This window comes from Podarcis raffonei, chromosome 4, assembly GCF_027172205.1.
Source record: "Podarcis raffonei isolate rPodRaf1 chromosome 4, rPodRaf1.pri, whole genome shotgun sequence".
Taxonomy (NCBI): domain Eukaryota; kingdom Metazoa; phylum Chordata; class Lepidosauria; order Squamata; family Lacertidae; genus Podarcis; species Podarcis raffonei.
In genome coordinates, this window is record NC_070605.1 from 7523154 (window position 1) to 7544463 (window position 21310).

The following is a 21310-nucleotide window of genomic DNA, read 5'->3' on the forward strand; positions in this document are numbered from 1 at the left end:
TCCAAAAAGCATAACTAAGTACTCAAATGCCCCTAGGGGTGTGAACATGGTGGTCTTCCATTCATCCCCCTCCCTCATCCTGATCAAGTTGTATGCCCCCCTGAGGTCCAGCTTGGTAAAGATTTTTCCCTTCCTCACTCTCGTCAAAATGTCGTCGATACGAGGCATAGGGAAGGTCACGGGCTCCGACACCAGATTGACGGCTCTATAGTCCACAACGAGCCTGGGTTGCTTTGTGTCTTTTTTGTCCACAAAGAACACTGGACTGCCTCCCACTGCCTTTGATTCTCTTATGAAGCCTCTTTTCAGGTTCTTGTCAATAAACCGTAACTCCTTCATCTCCCTGTCCGACATGGCATACAGCTTACCCACCGGCAGCTGTGCCCCCAGGAGCAAGTTGATTTGACAGTCAAAGGGCCTATGGGGTGGTAGTCTATCTGCCTCGTTCTCACTGAAGACCTCCCGCAGATCAGCATATTGCTGCGGCACCTCCCCCTTCCGCTCCACAGCCATCCCAGCCACCCTGGCCATGCTCATCCTGGGAGTTTCCCCTCCTAGACAGTGTTCTAGGCAGTAGGCTGACCCAAAGGTGACTGTCCTCTGATGCCACGCCACCACTGGATCATGTTGTGCTAGCCAGCTCATCCCTAATATAATTGGAGGCCCTGCTGGTGAGGCGATGTGAAAGGCAATGGTTTCCGAGTGCCTGGACACCCTCATTCTCATTGGTGGGGTCTGGTGTGTCACTTCCCCTCCTAGAAGCTCCCTGCCATCAATGGTGGTTACTTGCAAGGGGAAATCCAAAGGCAATAAGTGGATCTGATGCTCTAACGCAAAGTCTTTGCTGAAGAAATTACAGGAGCTGCCTGAATCCAGCATCCCTTTCACCTTGACTGGGTGCCCATTCGGGAGTCCTAGCACCACTTCGATGGCTATAGCCGCCTTAGGGGGGTCTGGTTGGGGCACTTCTACTGGTTGCTGGCCTGGCTGCTGTGCCCGAGTGGCAGCCAAGCGTTCGCGTTTCCCTGTTCCTGTGCCTTTTCCACCTCCTCCTCACCCCCTGTGGCTCCCACCATTCCTTGCCAGGCCTTTCTTTGAGGGGAGACCCTGGCGAAATGCCCTGGCCGCTGGCAGAGGAAACACTTCTTGGTGGTTTTCCAATCCTTTCCCTCCTTTTTGCGACCTCCGCTGGAACTTGAAACTTCCCGCGTGCACCGTCTATTTCCATTGGCTCCACCGGCGGGGAAGGCGGCCTTGGTATTTCAGGAATGCGGTAGTCATGGCAACGCTGCTCTCTCCCCTCCCGCCTCTCCTGGGCCCGCGCTTCCTGCCTTATTCCAATCCCAAGCACAGCCTTGGTCAGCTGATCCATGGACTGCGGGCGGGGTGCGCGCGAAAGCTCATCCTTGACCGTTGGGGACAAACCCTCCTCAAATAACATCTGTATGGGTTCAGAGTCCAGTTGCCACCCCAGACGGTGAACTATCATCGCAAAGCGTGACCAATAGTCTCTGACTGATTTCCCTGTTTACAGTTCATCAGTTCTCGTTTAGTCACACTTTGTTGTACATCACTGGAAAACATTGCGTCCATCGCCTGGAAGAATTTCCTCAGGTCCTGCATGGCTGCATTCTGTGTTGCCATAAGGGGCCTGATCCATTCCCTGGCCCCATTCTCCAGGTAACCCACAATGTATGCCACCCGTGCCCCATCGTCTACAAAATCGTCGTGCTGCAGTTCCAAGGCATACTCAATTTCCGTTCAGAACGCACTATAGTCCTGGGGCTTCCCTCCAAATTTGTGTACCAGTCCCGGTACCTTCCTTGCTATGGGGGTGGGCCTGACCTGTGCATCTTGAGCCCGCCTTTCCTCCAGCCGCGCTGTCAGAAGGGCCACATGCTGTTCCAACTCTCGGTTCCTCTCCACCAGAGTCTGTCCTTCAGCTGCTCCTTCCGCGGCTTTCGCTTCTCCTGCTTTGCTCATGATGCTGCCTGCCTGCTGCTGCGCACAAGCAACTTTCAGGGACTGACGGATTGCTGTGATGGGTATGAGTTACTCGTGCGTAAACTGCCGCCTCTCCAGGCTAAATTGCCTTGTTAAACCTTTCTGACTGCACAGCCCATCTCTGCGTGGCTGCCTCAGTCGCTAGCAGAATCCGTCAGTGGTCGTTTCTTAAACCTCTTCCAGCATAAAAGCTGTTTGACTCCCAGTCTCCTCCTCCTCTCACTGCGCGGGAGTCTTCTGCGCAGGGAGGGCGTGGGTAGTGGAGGACCTGTGCTCTCTTCACTGATGTCCAGTGAAGAGTCCTGGAGCCCTCTCTCCGATTCCCCCATCTGCCCCCCTTTATCCCTGGTGTCGCGCTGATTGCCTTCCCCCTCTGCTGAGCTGCTTCTCCCCCTGTTGCTGGGTCCTTCGCCAGCATCATCTGGGAGCCTTCCCTTCGCCTCTCGCTCCGATGTCAGTTCCCTGACAACCCAAGACTGAGAGGAGCAAAAACAAAAACCTGAAACTACTTAGCTTTCCTAACAATTCTGAAGCTGACATTGAAGATGGCCTGGGAAGTTCAGACCAGCCCAATCCTGGTAGAAAAAGGAATAATTTGAGGAAGGCTGTTCAAAGAAAAAACTGTAATTTACTCTTTATTGTGGGGGTGTTAGGTTCCCAGGTGTTATAGGGGGCGCTGTTGAGCTCTGTGAAAATAGATGAGGTTGGTCACATTGAGGTATTTTTTGAATTTCCAGGCAGATATGACGATCCCACCAGGAGCCTTACCAAGAGAGGCCACGATCCCACAATTCTCCTCCATGACGTCCTTATGCAGAGCTCTCTGGTCAGGATCCAGCAACGCCCACTCCTTGTCTGTGAAACGAACAGCGACATCTTCAAAGCACACTGGAGCCTAAAAGAAAAAGGGAAATGTCCTCCTCTGAGACAGCAGAAATATGATCTGCTATACAATGCTCTATTGTTTCTTTCCTGTTAATAATAATAATAATAATAATAATAATAATAATAATAATAATAATTTATTATTTATACCCCGCCCATCTGGCTGGGTTTCCCTAGCCACTCTGGGCGGCTTCCAACAAAACACTAAAATACAATAACCTATTCAACATTAAAAGCTTCCCTAAACTGGGCTGCCTTTAGATGTCTTCTAAAAGTTTGGTAGTTATTTTTCTCTTTGACATCTGGTGGGAGGGCATTCCACAGGGTGGGTGCCACTACTAAGAAGGCCCTCTGCCTGGTTCCCTGTAACTTGGCTTCTTGCAGCGAGGGAACCGCCAGAAGGCCCTCGGCGCTGGACCTCAGTGTCTGGGCAGAACGATGGAGGTGGAGACGCTCCTTCAGGTATACTGGACTAAGGCCATTTAGGGCTCTAAAGGTCAGCACCAACACTTTGAATTGTGCTCGGAAACATACTGGGTGCCAATGCAGATCTTTCAGGACCAGTGTTATGTGGTCTCGGCGGCCACTCCCAGTCATCAGTCTAGCTGCCGAATTTTGGATTGTAGTTTCCGGGTCACCTTCAAAGACAGCCCCAGATAGAGCGCATTGCAGTACTCCAAGCGAGAGATAACCAGAGCATGCACCACTCTGGTGAGACAGTCTGCTGGCAGGTAGGGTCTCAGCCTGCATAACAGATGGAGCTAATAAACAGCTGCCCTGGACACACAATTGACCTGTGCCTCCATGGACAGCTGCGAGTCCAGAATGACTCCCAGGCTGCGCACCTGGTCCTTCAGGGGCATAGTTACCACATTCAGGACCAGGGAGTCCCCCACACCTGCCCGCCTCTTGTCCCCCCAAAACAGTACTTCTGTCTTGTCAGGATTCAACCTCAATCTGTTAGCCGCCATCCATCCTCCAACTGCCTCCAGACACTCACAGAGGACCTTCACTGCCTTCACTGGTTCCGATTTGAAAGAGAGGTAGAGCCCAGGAGGAAGGAGCGGAACCACTGTATGACAGTGCCCCCAGCTCCCAGCCCCTCAAGATGGTCCAGAAGGATGTTAAGGTCGATGGTATCAAACGCCGCTGAGAGATCCAGCAGAACTAGGAAACACCTTTCACCTTTGTCCCTAGCCTGACGGAGATCATCGACCAGTGCGACCAAGGCAGTTTCAGTCCCCATGATGAGTCCTGAATCCCGACTGGAAGGGATCCAAATGGTCCGCTTCTTCCAGGCGTGCCTGGAGTTGTTCAGCAACCACTCGCTCAATCACCTTGACCAAGAATGGAAGATTTGAGACTGGGCAATAGTTAGCCATATTGGCAGCATCTAAAGATGGTTTTTTAAGAAGCGGTTTAATGACCGCCTCTTTCAGCGGGTCTGGGAAGGCTCCCTCACAGAGAGAAGCATTCACGACCCCGCGAAGCCCATCGCCCAGCCCTTCCCGGCTAACTTTTATAAGCCACGATGGGCAAGGATCAAGGAGACAGGTGGTTGGTTTCACTCGTCCAAGCAGCCTGTCCACATCCTCAGAGGTAACAGATTGGAATTGATCCCACGCAACTTGACTAGACAGGACACTAGCACTCTCCTGCCCTGGCCCTGCTCCCATGGTGGAGTCTACCTCTTCCTGAATCTGAGCGACTTTATCTGCAAAAAACTTTGCAAAATCATTGCAGGAGATCATGTGGCCCATACTGGGCCCCAATGTAGCAGGTGGTTCCGCTAAATTGCAAACCACCTGAAAAAGTCTCCTGCTGCTGTTTTCCACAGATGCAATTGAGGCGGTGAAGAAAGTCTTCTTTGCCGTTGCTACCGCCACTTGGTAGGCTCGACATTGAGCTCTAACCCGTGTCCGGTCAGCTTCAGAATGAGTTATCCGCCACCAGAGCTCTAGCCGTCTCAGCGATTGTTCCCTCAGATCCGTGGAAAACCACGGGGCTGTCTGGACTACATGCAATCGGAGAGGGCGCTTCGGAGCCAAACAATCAATACCCCTGGTTAACTCCGCATTCCAGCGGGCCACCAGGGAATCAGCTAAAAGGCCATCAACATGGGATAAAGCATCCCCTACCACTCTCTGGAAACCATTTGGAGCCATTAAGTGGCGAGGGTGAACCATCCAAATCGGTCCCACCTCCCTGCAGAGGGGAAGGGTAGCGGAGAAGTCCAGTTGCACCAGGAAGAGATCTGACCATGGCACTGCAACCCCCCCTCCCCGCCCACAAGGCCTGGGTTGCTGTGTGTAAGTGAAACCTGGTGGACAAGCAGCGGCAAGGACAGGCCCATCTGCTTCATCCAACCAAGTCTCTGTTACACATGCCAGGTCAAGTCCTCCATCCATGATCAAGTCATGGATGGCCGTGGTTTTATGAATCATTGACCTGGCATTGCACAGCAGCACCTTCAGGTCATGTGGGTATCCCTTGCTGATTCTAGTATCCGTCCAGTCAGGACCAGACCCAGAGGCAGGGATAGTCCTCAAACAACGACTAAACCTGCCTCCTCTGTAATGACATGCTCTGGTCTTAACATCCACCCCACCCCCCACAAAAAAAAGTAATCAAAAAGGAAAAAAGAAAATTTATAAAACATTTTAATAAGAAAATTGCACTGCTCCGAGTCCTCCTGGCCAGCAGCAGCAGCAGCAACCGTCCTTATGAGGCTTCAGGCCCCGCCCTGGGCCAGGTGGTGAGTGGCAGGAGCGGGGCCCTCAGGCACTCACGCAGGGGAGTTGTTTCAATAGGATTACTTTGCTGCACATTTTAATTCTGGATGCTTATTTTATTCTAAGTTTTAATTATGGGAATTCGTCTTTGTGCAAATAGGTTGTACTCCACTTTGTGTTTTCCAGGTCATTCTGCCTACGCAAGAATTCCAGTTTGCCTGATGAAAGGGTCTACTTTCTCCTCTCCTCCTGAGCTGTTCTGGGGAGTTCCCTCCCAATGCCCTAGAGCCAAATTCTAGGGGTTCATGGGGGCACAGAGCGGGAGGAATGGGGGGCAAGTCCCATTTTGCAGCCAATGGGCTGGTTAGGTGAATCCAGGCCACTATTTGTTCTCATTCGTCCACTGCTTAGAAACCAATCTGAGCATTCAGTGATCTATTTAGAAATCAAATAAGCCTCTGTTGGATGGCCATCTGTCTTGGATGATCTAGCAGAGATTTCTGCATTGCAGGGGGTCTCCTGGCTCTGAGAGACAAGCAGGGAGGGTGGCTTCTGGGAAAAGGAGAGGGAGCCATCGATGGCTCTTCCTTATCCTGACTCACCTCTGCCTCTCGACCTTCCTCTCCCACTCGCCTCCTTCCTCTTCTGCCTCTGATTCTGCACTGCATTCTGCCACAGAGTCTTCCAGCTCACTAAGCCCTGTTCGCCCTTCAGCTTCTGACACCTCCTCTTCCCAGGCTTCGCCCTCTTCTCCCTCTGACCGCCCATCCTTCTTCTACCTCCACTCCTTCGGCTCTGAGCCATCTTCCCTTCCTGGTTCCCCAGCTGCTTCCTCCCACCACTCCTCTGTGCCCAACCAGTCCATGACATTGCTCCATCCCTCGGCCTCTGTCCCCACAAGGCAGCTTCCCCTGACCTGATCTCGTTCCACACCCGCTGCTTCTCTTCTGTCCCCATGAAAAGACGGATCAGGAGGTCTTGCCGGCATCATTCTGTCACCTGCAAGAGAAAAAAAGGTGGTCAGGATGCCTGGAGTGCCTGCTTCTCTCACAGGTGAAACAGGGCATCTCTAACTGCAGATGGGCCTTTGAAAAGCCTTTCCTGCTGAGAGCATTTGAATGTTTGTGCCCATTTCATATGTTTGTTGTGCAGAAATACATCTCCCCTCCTCTGGACGCTTCTTCCCAACTGTCTCCCCCCAAAACAAGAGGAAAAGAACCCCCAGATGAGTTGGAAAACCAACAGAATGAGACCAGACAGAGAAAAACCACCTTTCTCCTTACCCAGTGGCCTCTCTCTGGTGTCCAACGGAGACCTCTCTGCCTCACAGGAATCCAGGTCCATTTCTGCAAAGAGATCCTTTCCCTGAAAAAGAAACAAGGATTCAAAACAGAGAATGGTGAGAAATACTACAAAGAGAATGACAAAGACTTGAGGGGTGTGAGATCCAAACGGATGGGCCATCAGCAGACCATTATGGGATGTTCTCTGTCCTGTTTGGAGCCTCTTGGGAGTATCCAGAGGAAAGTCTCTCTCACCTGCTTTCTCTCCTCTGCCTGACTCAGGAGGAAACCTTCGGCCAGGGCCACTGCCTGGGAACTGGTCTCCGCTCCGCATTCCCTCACCCAGCTCTCCATCTCCGGGGGAAGGACAGCCAGGAACTGCTCCAAGATCACCAGGTCCAGCATCTCAGCTTTCGTGTGCCTTTCTGGCTTCAGCCACTGGTGGCAAAAGTGGTAGAGTCGACTGCAAACCTCTCGGGGTCCTTTGGCCTCCTGGCAGCAGAACTGCCTCAACTGCTGGCTCTGCACCTCTAATCGGAGGGTATCCTCCTCACCCAGGATCTTCTGCACTGGTTTTTCCCAGAATCCCCCACTGCTCCCAGTTTGGTTAGCAGGGCCTCTTCCAGTTCCAAGGCCAGCTGAGTCTCGCTCATCCATCTGTGCTTTCAGGAAGCCTCTGAGAGATCGGAAGGAACCCTTTAGTCTTCTGCCAAGTTCTGCCCTTCTAAATGAGAAGCTGTAGCAAATCCTACAAAGCAAATACATTGTTTTGTTACAGAATTTGTAGGTCAGAGGAAGAAAAAGTTTCCCTTAGCAAGCAAACCATGAGCTATTTTCTAAAGAAGAAGAAGAAGAAGAAGAAGCTCTCCTAGAAAGAAGATTGCAATGCAAAATGTGGAGGCAACTGAAGGGGGGGGGAATGGTTCCCTGAGCAAGCATGGATGAGTCTTGCTGGGAACCAGGTGAGGATTGCACCGCACCCCAGACCATGAGCTATCTTTTTGAAAAGAAAGAGCAGGAAGAGGAGGAGAAATAAATCTCTAGCCTCCTAGCCACGCAAAATGTGGAGGCAACTGAAGGGATTTCTGGGAGATTAATCAACCTGGTTTCTGCAGCCTTCCAGTCAATGCATGAAGTCAGAACCGAATGGCAAGGGAGTCATTTGTGGGTCTAGTGGGGGTCCTCACCCGGGGGTCCTCAGGAGTTCCTCCCCCCCCACTCCCCTGCTTCTGTCTCCCTTTCTTGCACTTGGACTCTCTGCCGCTCTCCAGACAGACTCCTGGGGTGGGGTCCCTTTTTCTTTGCTCTGAGGGCCAGGTATGTATCTGGTCAACCCCCTGAGGGCCAAGTGGGCAGGGCCAGACATCTCCCTTGATATTTAGTTGGGTAATTTATTATTATTGTTACTATTATTATTATTATTCCGCGAGATAGCTTAACACACACACAGCCATTGATGCCCAGGTCCCTGGAGGTTCGGTGAGTAGCAGCGCCCATTTCCGGCTGCTTTGCCAGCAACAATCCCTTTGGGACAGAGAGGACATGGTCCAGGGATGCCATGCTCTGGGTGCGAGGGGATTGCTGCAGTGGCCTCCGTGGGGAGCTGCCCTGGGAGACGACTGGGAAACTGGTCCGCAATGCAGCAGCCAGACTCTGGGCTGGGATCCCTCTCTTTGTTCCTGGCCTTTCTCTCCCACCTTTCCTTCCTTCCTTCCTTCCTTCCTTCCTTCCTTCCTTCCTCCACGTGGGGTTTTCTTGGGGGGGGGGCTAGTCCACCTCCTCGTCCAGCTTTGGAAAACCATTTGCACATGTTTCCTCTGTTGTGCAATGAGGCTGAGCGATGTCACACAGAGTTAAAGTCCCAGGGACTCCTTTGTTTAAAGAAGGGAGATTTCGTGGGAGTCAGGGATCCTCTGATCTCCAGGAAGGAGAGCGTTGCAGACCTGGCCCCTCCCTGGCAGGACCCTCTCCTCCCTGACTTGGGGTCCCCCCCCCTGCAGGAGCAGATCAGGCTCCCCAAGCACCCTCTCCTGCTGCAGCCTTGGGACCCCCCCCCCCCCCGTCTCCCCACTGCACCCTCTGGGGGGAGAGAGAGGAGACTCACCAGATCCCAGGAGGGGACAGCGAGGCAGCCCTTGCAGGAGAGACCCCAAAGCAAGGAAAGGACTGGGGAGGGAGGGGCCTTGGCTCTGGAGGACCTGGCCCCCCTTGCCTCCTGTCCTCTCTAGGAAGGCAGCTCACTTCCCTTTAACCCTTGCCAAGCCGAGTCCCTCCAGCTCAGCCCTCTCTCTCTTGGCAGAACCTCAGATTCTTATTATTTTTAATGGATTTAGGGGGCAGCTGCCCCCCTGGCTACGCCCATGCCCAGATATCCTTTGGGGGTGAGGCTCTTGGCTGGACTCTGAGCATCTCCCTCCCTTGGCCAGAAACCAGAGGAAGAGCTTGCAGGGAAAAGGGCTTTGCAGGAGGCAAGGAAGCTCCTCCTAGAATTCAGGAGTGGAGAGATAGGAGGGGATCCCAGGGTCATCTAGTCCAACCCCCAGCAATGCAGGAATCTCCGCTAAAGCATCCATGGCAGATGGCCGTCCGATCTCTGCTGAGAAACCTCCAAGGAAGGAGAGTCCACCACTTCCCAAGGGAGACTTTCCCCTGCCCAACTGCTCTTAGATGTCCCTCAAGGCAGCGGGTCCTGAGTTCTAGTCCTACTGAAACAATCACACTGGCTACCAAGGAGGAACCAAGCGAAGTTCAAAATAAATTAATACTATTCTCATTATAAATGAGTAATACTTTCTTATGCATGCTTTTTATGGTAATATACAAAAGTATGCCATTTCCCTTTCCAGAAATGCTTAATTGCTAATTCAATGGACTGAAAATGGATTGTTGTTATTTTTATGTTTAGGGAAGCTTTTAATATTTGATGGACTATTGTATTTTAATATTTTGTTGGAAGCCGCCCAGAGTGGCTGGGGAAGCCAGCCAGGTGGGCGGGGTATAAATACATTATTATTATTATTATTATTATTATTATTATTATTATTATTATTATATCAGGTGAGTTTTCTCCTTTCGAAAGAGGCAGGTGGAATCTCCACGGTTGCTAATAGCATAACATTGAAAGGCTAGTGAAATATGGGGAGCCCTAGAGCATCTGCTTGGCATGCAGAATGTCCCAGTCAGTGTAGACCAGGGGTCCTCAAACTATGTCCCATGGGCCAAATCCAGCCTGCCAGGGCCGTGAATCTGGCCTGCACGGCCATTTCAGAACCCGCCAAGTGTCTGAGGCTGAAAGCATCTTGCTGTCCGCTCAGTCAGTCCCCGTGAGGTAAACGCCACAGGCGTGGTGGCTGCTCTACCAATGAAAGGCCAGGGAGTTTCACCCGGGGACTGGAAAATGTTGTCTTTTGGCATGAAGAGCGAAGCTTGGGGTTGGTGGAGGAAGGCAGGTTTGGATCAATTCGGTTTCTTTACGTTTACTTTGAAGGTGGGAGAAGGAAGAATAGTCCTATTTCGATGAGTAGCGCAGCAGTCTTTCCACTCCTGTGAATTACATGCTCTGAAAGTTGGGATCTATTTTGATATTTAAATTTTAAAAGGGTGGAATGGAACTGGATATTGACCATCTCCTTAGCCTGGGGAGCCACGTTCTGGTAGAAGGAGGCCAGGATTTGCCCCCAAGGCTTGGGATGTCCCTCCTCCCCTGCAGTAGGACTTGGAATCCAGGAGAAAACTCTTGGAATAGCCTTGCCAGGTGTTCAGGGACGGACTCACCTGTCCCCATGTCCTTCTCTTTGCAGATGTGCTGCAAACTGTGTTGGAATGTGACATCAAGCTTTATTTACAGCAGAAGATAACAAAGAAACATGGCGTGAACTGTCTTCCACAGCCGTCTCCTCCTCGGTCAGAGTAAAAGAGAAGAAAGGATGGAAGTGATTTACAGACTGACTTCCATTCTTACACAGACAGTACAGAAGATGTAAACATGGATATCATAGTACACTAGCAATGGGAGAATGAAATACTGACAGTTTGGCCCCCAATTTGGTCCAAGACCAAAATCTGCATCCCTCATGGTCCAGGAGTGCGAGGGACTCCGTGGTGGGGGCAATGGGGGCCGCTTTAGCCCAGACTGGCCCCTGACTCCGAGACGCTCTTTCCTCCCACAGGACCTCTGATGTTACGCCCTTTGGGAAAGTGGGGAGCAACAGAAACCAGCAGCCAACAGCATCCCTTCTCTGTTGGCCTTTGCCCGAAGGTCCCCCCACCTCAGAGCAAGTAGCTCTCCCTCATGGATTCAGTCCTTTCATCACTTCCATCTCCCCAAGAGGCTCCCAAGGCTACTCATCCTCTGCAGTTGAGAACAGACCTAACTGAAAAGAATGGCTTCCTCTTCTGGTGACACCAGAGAATTCTAGAAGACATTCACCCTTTCCATAGCATTATGGATGCACGATTCCCACAGGCAAGTTTCTTGGCAAGACAAGGGCCTTTCCTGGCCATAGAGTGTCCTCCTCAGCATCCCCAAAGAAGGAGCTGGGTTGCAAGAGCTGCAGCTAATGGGGGGGCTGTCCTCCCCCCTCCCATCTCACCTGGCTGCTAGGTAGGAAAGCAAGACCCAGAGAGAGTTGTGGGAAACCCCGAAACCAGCTTGCTCTGTGCCGGAGCCAAAGCTGCGACTAATAGAGAAGCAAGATCTGTTTGGGTGTTGATGCTGTGAGCCCCTCCGTCCTACACTCCGGTTGTGTATGTGAGTAAATAAAACTAGATATCATAAAGACGCCACAGTCCCCGCTGACTTTCGTTCCAAGGAAACCGAAGATGGGGAAGTGCCTGGGACCCCTGGAATCTCAAACCTCAAGAGACTGGGGTAGTTTGCAAATACACACACACACACAATAATTTGTGCCTGTGCTCCTAATAGATAACTAAGTGTGAAGAGCATGTCATGTGCTTCAGCAACAGCCCTCCTGGAAATAAGGAAATGCAACCCCCATTGCTGGTGAACTCAAAAAAGCAACAAGGGAATCTGCTCTGGTGTCCCATGAGGTCTGTACAGCCCTTAAGTAAGAGGAGCCACTTTTAATAACTGAATTAAAGAAATTTAAGTGTTCCTTCGCTGGTATTTCATCACCTTTCCATCTTTGAACTAGTAAAATTATGGCTGCTGTTGTCACATACATGAATAGATTTTTCTTATCTTTTGGTAAATCCTGCCCTAAAAAACCTAATAAAAACGCTTCTGGTCTTTTAACAAAGGTTATCTTAAACCTTTTTTTTTATTTCATTATAGAGCATCTCCCAATAGGTGGAGCCAGGTGGGCCCAGGTCCAGGTGGGGGGGTTGCCATGGTGACAAGGACCACAGACTTGCAGGCGGCCATTTTAGGTTAGTAGTGAGGCGAGTGGAGGAGAGAGCAGTTGGTGGCAGTTGACGGAGGACAAGGCGAGGCAATCAGTGGGTTCTTATTTTCTCTGTTTCTTATTTCGCTTCTTATTTCATTTATTACTTATTTATTTTTTCTTCTTGAAGATGTGCCACAGGCTTTCTCCATCCAGCAATGGTGAGTATTGGAGGAAACAAGAGTAGGGAGAGGATCCCTCAGACCTTCCTCACGCTGCCAGGGCTCTTTGCCCCCCACTCTGCACTCTCAGCTGTGAGGAACTGACAGCCTGACTTTTGCTGGAGCCAGAGCAAGATTTCTTGCTCCAGGTGATGCAGAACTGCCAGGCAGCTGCCCTGAGAGTCCTCCAGGCCCTTCAGGTGTCCAAGCACCGGACAGTGGAGGCCGTTCTGGGGAGGGACCCCCATGGGGAGGTGGGGGAGGGAGGGGCTTTGGGGAAGGGGTTGTCCGTCTGCCGGAGAGGAGGACCCTGCTGGCCTAGGTTCACGTATCCTGTTTGAAAGTGGAATCATGCAGGGACTTCCTGTGAAATTCTGGGTCAGGAATGCAGTTCCTACAATGGAGGCATGTGCAACACTAGTACACTGTGGAACTGTAGTAGTCTCCAAATTGGACTTTATGAACATATGTGGAACAGAAACTAGCAGACATTTGGTCTTTATGAATGAACGGATTTATTGCACTTTATGTGTTGTTTATGTGCAAGATAAACATTTGATATTGTGATAAGAATATATAGAAGAGTATTGTTTAAGTGAATCCTCAGCCGGTTACGTCTTGTGTTTGTCGAATGTATTTCATGTAACGCAAGGTTTGATGTTGTTTTGCAAATTCCAAGAATGGAGGCATGTGCAACAGGTCAATCGCGATCTACTGGTTGATCCACAACTCTGGTCACTGCTCCCTGAGAAAAGCTCAACAACTCTGGGCAAAGACAATGGGTTTTTTATTACTGGGATAAAAAGTAATTTTAAATTAAAAAGTAGACTGGCAGGTTTTTTATTACTGGGAGTAGATCTCAGCATCTTGGAAGTTGGACGTCCCTTCTATAATGCATAGGTAAAGGTAAAGGGACCCCTGACCATTAGGTCCAGTCGTGTCTGACTGGGGTTGCGGTGCTCATCTCGCTTTATTGGCCGAGGTAGCCGGCGTACAGCTTCCAGGTCATGTGGCCAGCATGACTAAGCCGCTTCTGGCGAACCAGAGCAGCGCACAGAAACGGAAGGCGAAGAGGTAGATTTAAGAGACCAAATTCCCAAGGGCATAAAACCTGTTCAGTTAGTTTAAAACCCACTTTCCCAGTTTGATGTCCTAAGACATATATCTCATTCAGCCCACATTTTACCACCTTCCTCACAAAAATCTCACAGAGGACTTTGTCAAAAGCCTCAATGAAATCAAGATGCACTATTTCAACAGCAGGCCCCTGATCAACAAAGTTTGTAACTCCATCAAAAAAAAAAAAAGAGGTTTCTCTGGCTTGACTTGTTTTTGAGAACGCCATGCTTTCATCCTGTATATTTATATTGTAAAATCTTCTGATGAAGGGTAAATAAATTTTAAAAATAATAAATGAGGATATTGACATGTGCAAAGGAAGGCGATTTATGTCTTTATTTAATTTGGAAACCACCCGACCCAGTGCTGCCGACTTGAATAAAATATTGATGGGGGGGCCAGGTAAGGCCCACCTTGCACAATCAATCACATGATGCATGCATGCCATTTGAATGGCAATGCCTATAATGGCAACAACTTTTTAAAAAAGTAATATTTTGAGCCCGTTGTTCAATTTCCCAGCAGCTCCCCTTGCCCCGCAGAACACTTCTAGCATTCCATCTCCTCTACCTGTGGCATTGTTCAGCAGTGGGGAAAGTGACCTCTTCACACTGGATGTCCATTTGGTATGGCCCTTTCCAGGTTTTTTCCTGCCCCTTGTGTTTGTCTTTCATTTCTTCTCCTCTGTGTGTTGCCAGTAGAAGCCACAATTCTGTGGGTACTCTAGGTGGTGCAGAAAGCACCTAGAAGCTCCCTAGAGGTTGAAGTGCCAATCAAACTTATGTTTTGCGCTCTATTAATTCCAATTAGCAGTACTGGGGGTGGTTCAGATTCTGGGGCAGTGCTTTTGTCCAGCAGAGGGTGTCACAGGGCCAGACTACTTTCCCTTTAAAGCAAACTTGGGTCTCCAGCTGTTTTTGGACTACGGCTCCCATCATCCCTAGCTAGCAGGTCCAATAGGGAGGGATGATGGGAGCTGTAGTCCGGGAGCTGCTGGGGACCCAAGTTTGGGAAAGCCTCTTTTAAAGAAACTTTTGCTTTTTGCCGGGAAAGATGGGACCTGTCCACGTTTGTCTTTTCTTGTATTTTGTTTTCCTCATGACCTTTGTGAGTTTATTTTTTTATTTTTTAAGAGAAGGATAAAAGGTTGTGTTTGGGGGGGAAAACAACACCAAAAACTGGGGGGTGGCATCCTCAAATATTTTATTGGGGGATGGGTCAAAGACCCCTAGGCCTTTAAGGGTTGTAGCCTATTCCCTACATAAAAACACAACATAAAAACACAAAACATCACATGTTAAAAGGGCATTAGATGTCTTTTTAAAAATTATTTATTAATGTTCTTATGTTACATCGGTAAACATGATCATGTTACATCACAAGGCTTATTTTACTATAATTTTCAACATGTATACAAAGTTTACATGCTAAAAGAAAAAGAAAACAAGGACAAAAAATTATTCCAAAATCATATATGTACCAACACTTTGGACTTCCTGTCTATCCCGTTGTATATTCCTTTTTCACAAATGAATGTATTCTTATTATTGTATATTTATTTACATTTTTTCTAATACATTGCTATATCAATATGTACCCTTGGTCTTATTTCTCAACTCAGTCTCTTTCCAACGTCAATTGAATGCTAGCATAGATAGCGAAACTTTACTGTATTTTTGAACATATATCTATCCCATTTTTAAATATTTTTTTGTTTTGAAGTGCTTCTCAGGCTATTTGTCAACTGCACCATTTCAGCAAATTCTTGTAGCTTGTTATGCCAGTCCGTTATTGTCGAGACTTCTTCTTCCTTCCACCCCTTTCCCACCTGTTGCATATAAAAATACCTCTCTAAAGGCATTCGGGATGTCCCTGCCAACAATACTTAACAGAAATCCCTCTGGTCTTTTTAGAAAGGTTATTCCAAACACTTTTTTTAACTCATCATAAATTAAGGCCCATAATACTTTGATCTTCATACACGTCAATTAGCCAAAGCCTGGATTCTAAAGCTGTAGAATGGTTTTTCCCACCTTTGTATGGATTCTTTGATGGGAAGTGAGATTTTGGCTGTTAGTGAAGCTCTTTCAACATTCCACACACTTATAAGTTTTCTCCCCTATGAATTCTTTGATGGGTAGTGAGATGGGAGCTCTGACTGAAGCTCTTTCCACATTCTACACACTGATAAGGTTTCTCCCCTGTATGAATCCTTTGATGGGTAGTGAGAGAGGAGGTATGAGTGAAGCTCTTTCCACATTCCACACACTGATAGGGTTTCTCCCCTGTATGGATTCTTTGATGGGAAGTGAGACTGCGGCTGTTTCTGAAGCTCTTTCCACATTCCACACACTGATAGGGTTTTGCCCCTATATGAATTATTTGATGGGAAGTGAGAAAGGAGCTATCAGTGAAGCTCTTTCCACATTCCACACACTGATAGGGTTTTCCCACTGCATGAATTCTTTGATGGGAACTGAGATGGGAGCTCTGACTGAAGCTCTTTCCACATTCCACACACTGATAGGGTTTGGCCACTGTATGAATTCTTTGATGGGAAGTGAGATGGTGGCTGTGACTGAAGCTCTTTCCACATTCCACACACTAATAGGGTTTCTCCCCTGTATGAATTCTTTGATGGGAAGCGAGATTGTGGCTGTGACTGAAGCTCTTTCCACATTTCATGCACTGATAAGGTTTCTCCCCTGTATGAATCCTTTGATGGGAGGTGAGGGAGGAGCTATCAGTGAAGCTCTTTCCACATTCCACACACTGATAAGGTTTCTCCCTTGTATGAATTCTTTGATGGGAAGTGAGACAGTTGCTGTGACAGAAGCTCTTTCCACATTCCACACACTTATAGGGTTTCTCCCCTGTATGAATTCTTTGATGGCAAGTGAGATCGCAGTTCTTCCTGAAGCTTTCCTCCCGCAGGACCTCCAATGTTACGCCCTTTGGGAAAGTGGGGAGGAACAGAAACTAGCAGCCAACAGCATCTCTACTCAGCTGGCCTTTGCCCGAAGGTTCCCCCATCTCAGAGCAAGTAGCTCTCCCTCATGGATTCAGTCCTTTCAACACTTCCATCTCCCCAAGAGGCTCCCAAGGGTATTCATCCTCTGCAGTTGATAACAGACCAAACTGAAAAGAACAGCTTCCTCTTCTGGAGCCAGCTGTGAATTCTAGAAGACATTCACCCTTTCCATAGCGTTATGGAATGCATGATTCCCACAGACAAGTTTCTTGGCAAGACAAGGGCCTTTCCTGGCCATAGAGTGTCCTCCTCAGCATCCCCAACGAAGGAGCTGGGTTGCAAGAGCTTCAGCTAATGGGGGAGGCCTGTCCTCCCCCCTCCCATCTCACCTGGCTGCTAGGTAGGAAAGCAAGACCCTGAGAGAGTTGTGGGAAACCCCAAAACCAGCTTGCTCTGTGCCGGAGCCAAAGCTGCGACTAATAGAGAATCAAGATCTGTTTGTGTGTTGATGCTGTGAGCCCCTCCGTCCTACACTCCGGTTGTGTATATGAGTAAATAAAGCTAGATATCATAAAGACACCACAGTCTCCGCTGACTTTCATTCCAAGGAAACTGAATCTGGGGAAGCGCCTGGGACCCCAGGAATCTCACTGCTCAGAGACTGGGGTAGTTTTCAAATACAAACACACATACAATAATTTGTGCCTGTGCTTCTAATAGATAACTAAGTGTGAAGAGCATGTCATGTGCTTCAGCAACAGCCCTCCTGGAAATAAGGAAATGCAACCCCCATTGCTGGTTGACTCAAAAAAGCAACAAAGGAATCTGCTCTGGTGTCCGATGAGGTCTGTGGGGCCCTAAGTAAGAGGAGCCATTGCTTTTCTTTCTTTTCTTTTTTTTAAAAAAATACTTAATTAATTTTTTTTTACATAATCAAACATTCAAATTACATTTTACAATTTCAATTAACACCCCCCTGGTTTATAACACCTCTCTTTCTTTTGCTTATAATTTTGTATTCCTTATATATTAAAATGAAGGTTATAACATTTGTCTCTTCTCATTTTTACCTCATAATTGTATTTTCTGATTGTATTTTTCCATTGTAAGTGTATCACTCAAATCCTGCCAGTGAATTCATTTCTATGCATTGTTTCTATATATACATCTTAAAAGGTTCCCAATCTTTGTTAAAGTCATTATTTTCCTTATCTTTAAGTCTCTCAGTTAGCTTCGCCATTTCAGCGTATTCCATCAACGTTTTTTGCCAGTGTTCTTTCACTGGTATTTCGTCGCGTTTCCATCTTTGAGCTAGTAAAATTCTGGCCGCTGTTGTCACATACATGAATGGATTATTCTTAATTTTTGGTAAATCCTGCCCTAAAATATCTAATAAAAACGCTTCTGGTCTTTTCTTAAAACCTTTTTTTCATTTCATTATAGAACATCTCCCAATAGGTGGAGCCAGGTGGGCCCAGGTCCAGGTGTGTGTGGGGGGGTTGCCACGGTGACAAAGACCAGTAAAAGCCACAGACTTGGAGGCGACCATTTTGGGTTAGAGGTGAGGCAAGTGGAGGAGAGAGCAGTTGGTGGCAATTGACAGAGGACAAGGCGAGGCAATCAGTGGATTCTTATTTTCTCAGTTTCTTATTTCGCTTTTTATTTCATTTATTACTTGTGCCACAGGCTTTCTTCATCCAGCAATGGTATTGGAGGAAACAAGAGTAGGGAGAGCATAGCTGTCAACGTTTCCCTTTTTTTAAAAGGGAAATTCCCTTATTCCGAATAGGATCCTCGCAAGAATAGGGAAAAGTTGACAGCTATGAGGGAGAGGATCCCAAAGACCTGCTCCCCGCTGTGAGGACAGCTGCCCTGAGAAGCCTCCACGCCCTTCAGGTGTCCAAACACCGGACAGCGGAGGCCGTTCTGGGGAGGGACCCCCATGGGGAGGTGGGGAAGGGAGGGGATTTGGGGAAGGGGTTGTCCGTCTGCCGGGGAGGAGGACCTTACTGGCCTAGGTTCACGTATCCTGTTTGAGAGGGGAATCATCTGAGGGACTTCCTGTGAAAATCTGGGTCAGGAATGCTGTTCCCGGAATGGACAAACACACAAGACGTAACCGGCTGCGGATTCACATAAACAATACTCTTCTATATATTCTTATCACAATATCAAATCTGTATCTTCCACATAAACTCTGCAGATAAGATGGCGTCCGGCACGTTTCTGCTGCGCCACTGCGCTTCCGTGCCGATATAAACCTTGAGCTCTCCTTGCATAGTCCTAGCAGAGTTCAGCAGCGGGAGAAACTGCTGCCGTGTGTGGGTAATAAATCAAACTGCTCCAGACTTCTTGCTTATCTCCAACAGTCTTTAATGTGTAGGAAAACTTCATAAATTAGCCCAGCGAAAGAGTAGACATCCTTTCTCGTCTCAGTCAAAACCGAAAGAGAACTCACACACAGAGAAAGATTCCCGTATGTGAACATAACCACGCCTCAGAATGTGAGACGTCACACAGAACTGTTTAACCCTGTAAGTTCTGATTCTCCTCACATAAACAACACATAAAGTGCAATAATATAGACGGAAGTCCCAATAAATCAGTTCATTCATAAAGACCAAATGTCTGCTAATTTCTGTTCCACATAAAGTCCAAATTGGGGACTACTACAGTTCCACAGTGTTGACAAGGATTTCCGGAATAATATAAATGAATACAATGTTGTAATTCAACATATTTTAACAAATTAACAAAGCTGTGTATGGATAAAGTTTGTTTTACATTTGTTGTTTTAAAGGGGTCACTTTAAGAAGAAAACCTTACAGCTGCAGATTTCTGCCACCTATAACTAAAATCAATGCTGCGCCTGTCTATATAATCTTACATTGTAACAGTTGTTCCAACTGAGATTTAATTAGTATGTTGTGTGTTGTGTGATATTATGTAGGAATGCTAACATGTGTCTGACAGTATGTTATTTCCACAAAGGGGGGACTCAATTTTTGTGTATAATTGTTTTTATGTTCAATGTATAGTGTCTTATTGCCTACACCCCAATGGAGGATTCTCATGCATTTTAAGCTTTCTAATAGATCAGGCTATTGCATAGTCCAGTATTTAGATTAGATCAATTTAGGACCACATTTCCTTGTTCCACCTGGCACTCTGCAGTGTGCCAACCTTCTCTATCCATTTTTAAATGGTTTCAAATCCACTTCGCCAAGACAAAGCTTCAGGATCCATTAAACAGCAGATACATGAAGGTGTATATGCTTTGATTTAGCAGGAATGGTCCCTTATAGAATTAAATTGACTAATTTGGACAACTGACCTTTTTAGAATGGTTTTTCACAGATTGCTTTGAAAAGCTGAGAACCATGGGGCTATATAAGTTCTAATTGGACTCAGTTTGAATTGGGCCAGTGTATCCAGGCTGCAACTGAGCAACTTCCATAGAGCCTATAATAATAAAAATCCCACAGAAAGGCCAAGGCAAAGACATCTCTCTCAAGAAATGTCCAAACCCTGCAGCACCCCTCTGGTCACTTTTCCCCAGGATGAGGAGGAACCATGAAGGAGTCCTCTTTGGGTTTGGTCAGTCAAATCCACCTAACAGTTACCCCATTCAGCCCACATTTTACCACCTTCCTCACATAAATATCACAGAGGACTTTGTCAAAAGCCTTACTGAAATCGAGATGCACAGCAGTCCCCTGATCAACAAACTTTGTAACTCCATCCAAAAAAAGAAAAGAAAAGGAGAGATTTCTTTGGCTTCACTTGTTTTTGAGAAAGCCATGCTTTTATCCTCTATGTTTATATTGTAAAATCTTCAGATGAAGGGCAAATAAATTTTAAAAATAATAAATGAGGATATTGACATGTGCAAAGGAAGGCAATTTATGTCTTTATTTAATTTGGAAACCACCCGACCCAGTGCTGCCGACTTGAATAAAATATTGATGGGGGGCCAGGTAAGGCCCACCTTGCACAGTCACATGATGCATGCATGCCATTTGAATGGCAATGCCTATAATGGCAACAACTTTTTTAAAAAGTAATATTTTGAGCCCGTAGTTCAGTTTCCCAGCAGCTCCCCTTGCCCCGGAGACACTTCTAGCATTCCATCTCCTCTACCTGTGGCATTGTTCAGCAGTGGGGAAAGTGACCTCTTCACACCGGAGGTCCATTTGGTATGGCCCTTTCCAGGTTTTTTCCTGCCCCTTGTGTTTGTCTTTCATTTGTTCTCCTTTGTGTGTTGCCAGTAGACGTCACAATTCTGTGGGTACTCTAGGTGGCGCAGAAAGCACCGAGAAGCTCCCTTTAGGTTGAAGTGCCGATCAAACTTCAGTTTTGCGCTCTGTTAATTCCAATTAGCAGTACTGGGGGTGGTTCAGGTTCTGGGGCAGTGCTTTTGTCCAACAGAGGGTGTCACAGAGCCAGCCTACTTTTCCTTTAAAGCAAACTTGGGTCTCCAGCTGTTTTTGGACTGCAACTCCCAATATCCCTAGCTAGCAGGACCAATGGGGAGGGATGATGGGAACTGTAGTCCGGGAGCTGATGGGGACCTAAGCTTGGGAAACCCAGCTTCAAAGCAACTTTTCCGTTTTACCTGCAAAGATGGGACCTGTCCACGTTTGTCTTTTCTTGTATTTTGTTTTCCTCATGACCTTTGTGCGTTTATTTTTTTTATTATTTTTTAAGAGGGCAAATTGAAAGAGAAATTGTATGGCAAGCTGCAGAAGAATAA

General features: G+C 47.7%; 1 protein-coding gene and 1 pseudogene across 4 annotated transcripts in view; both read right to left on the minus strand.

Annotated features, from left to right (window-relative positions):
- The window catches only part of LOC128412208 (zinc finger protein 850-like), a 264328-nt gene that overhangs the window by 26835 nt on the left and 216183 nt on the right, over nucleotides 1–21310 (minus strand). Inside the window, exons 1-4 of one of the 4 annotated variants that reach the window (XM_053385079.1) lie at nucleotides 9009–9105; nucleotides 7160–7652; nucleotides 6905–6986; nucleotides 6538–6620 (exon numbers count right to left, since the gene is read on the minus strand). The exons of 2 other annotated variants lie outside the window; for them this stretch is intronic. In XM_053385079.1, coding sequence (XP_053241054.1) covers nucleotides 6538–6620; nucleotides 6905–6986; nucleotides 7160–7561 — 567 coding nt within the window. In that variant the 5' untranslated portion in view covers nucleotides 7562–7652; nucleotides 9009–9105. Of the gene's footprint in view, nucleotides 1–6537; nucleotides 6621–6904; nucleotides 6987–7159; nucleotides 7653–9008; nucleotides 9106–21310 lie in introns of those variants that run through there. One more of the 4 variants, XM_053385080.1, reaches the window with a different exon arrangement.
- LOC128412284 (zinc finger protein 135-like) lies at nucleotides 15593–16789 on the minus strand (annotated as a pseudogene).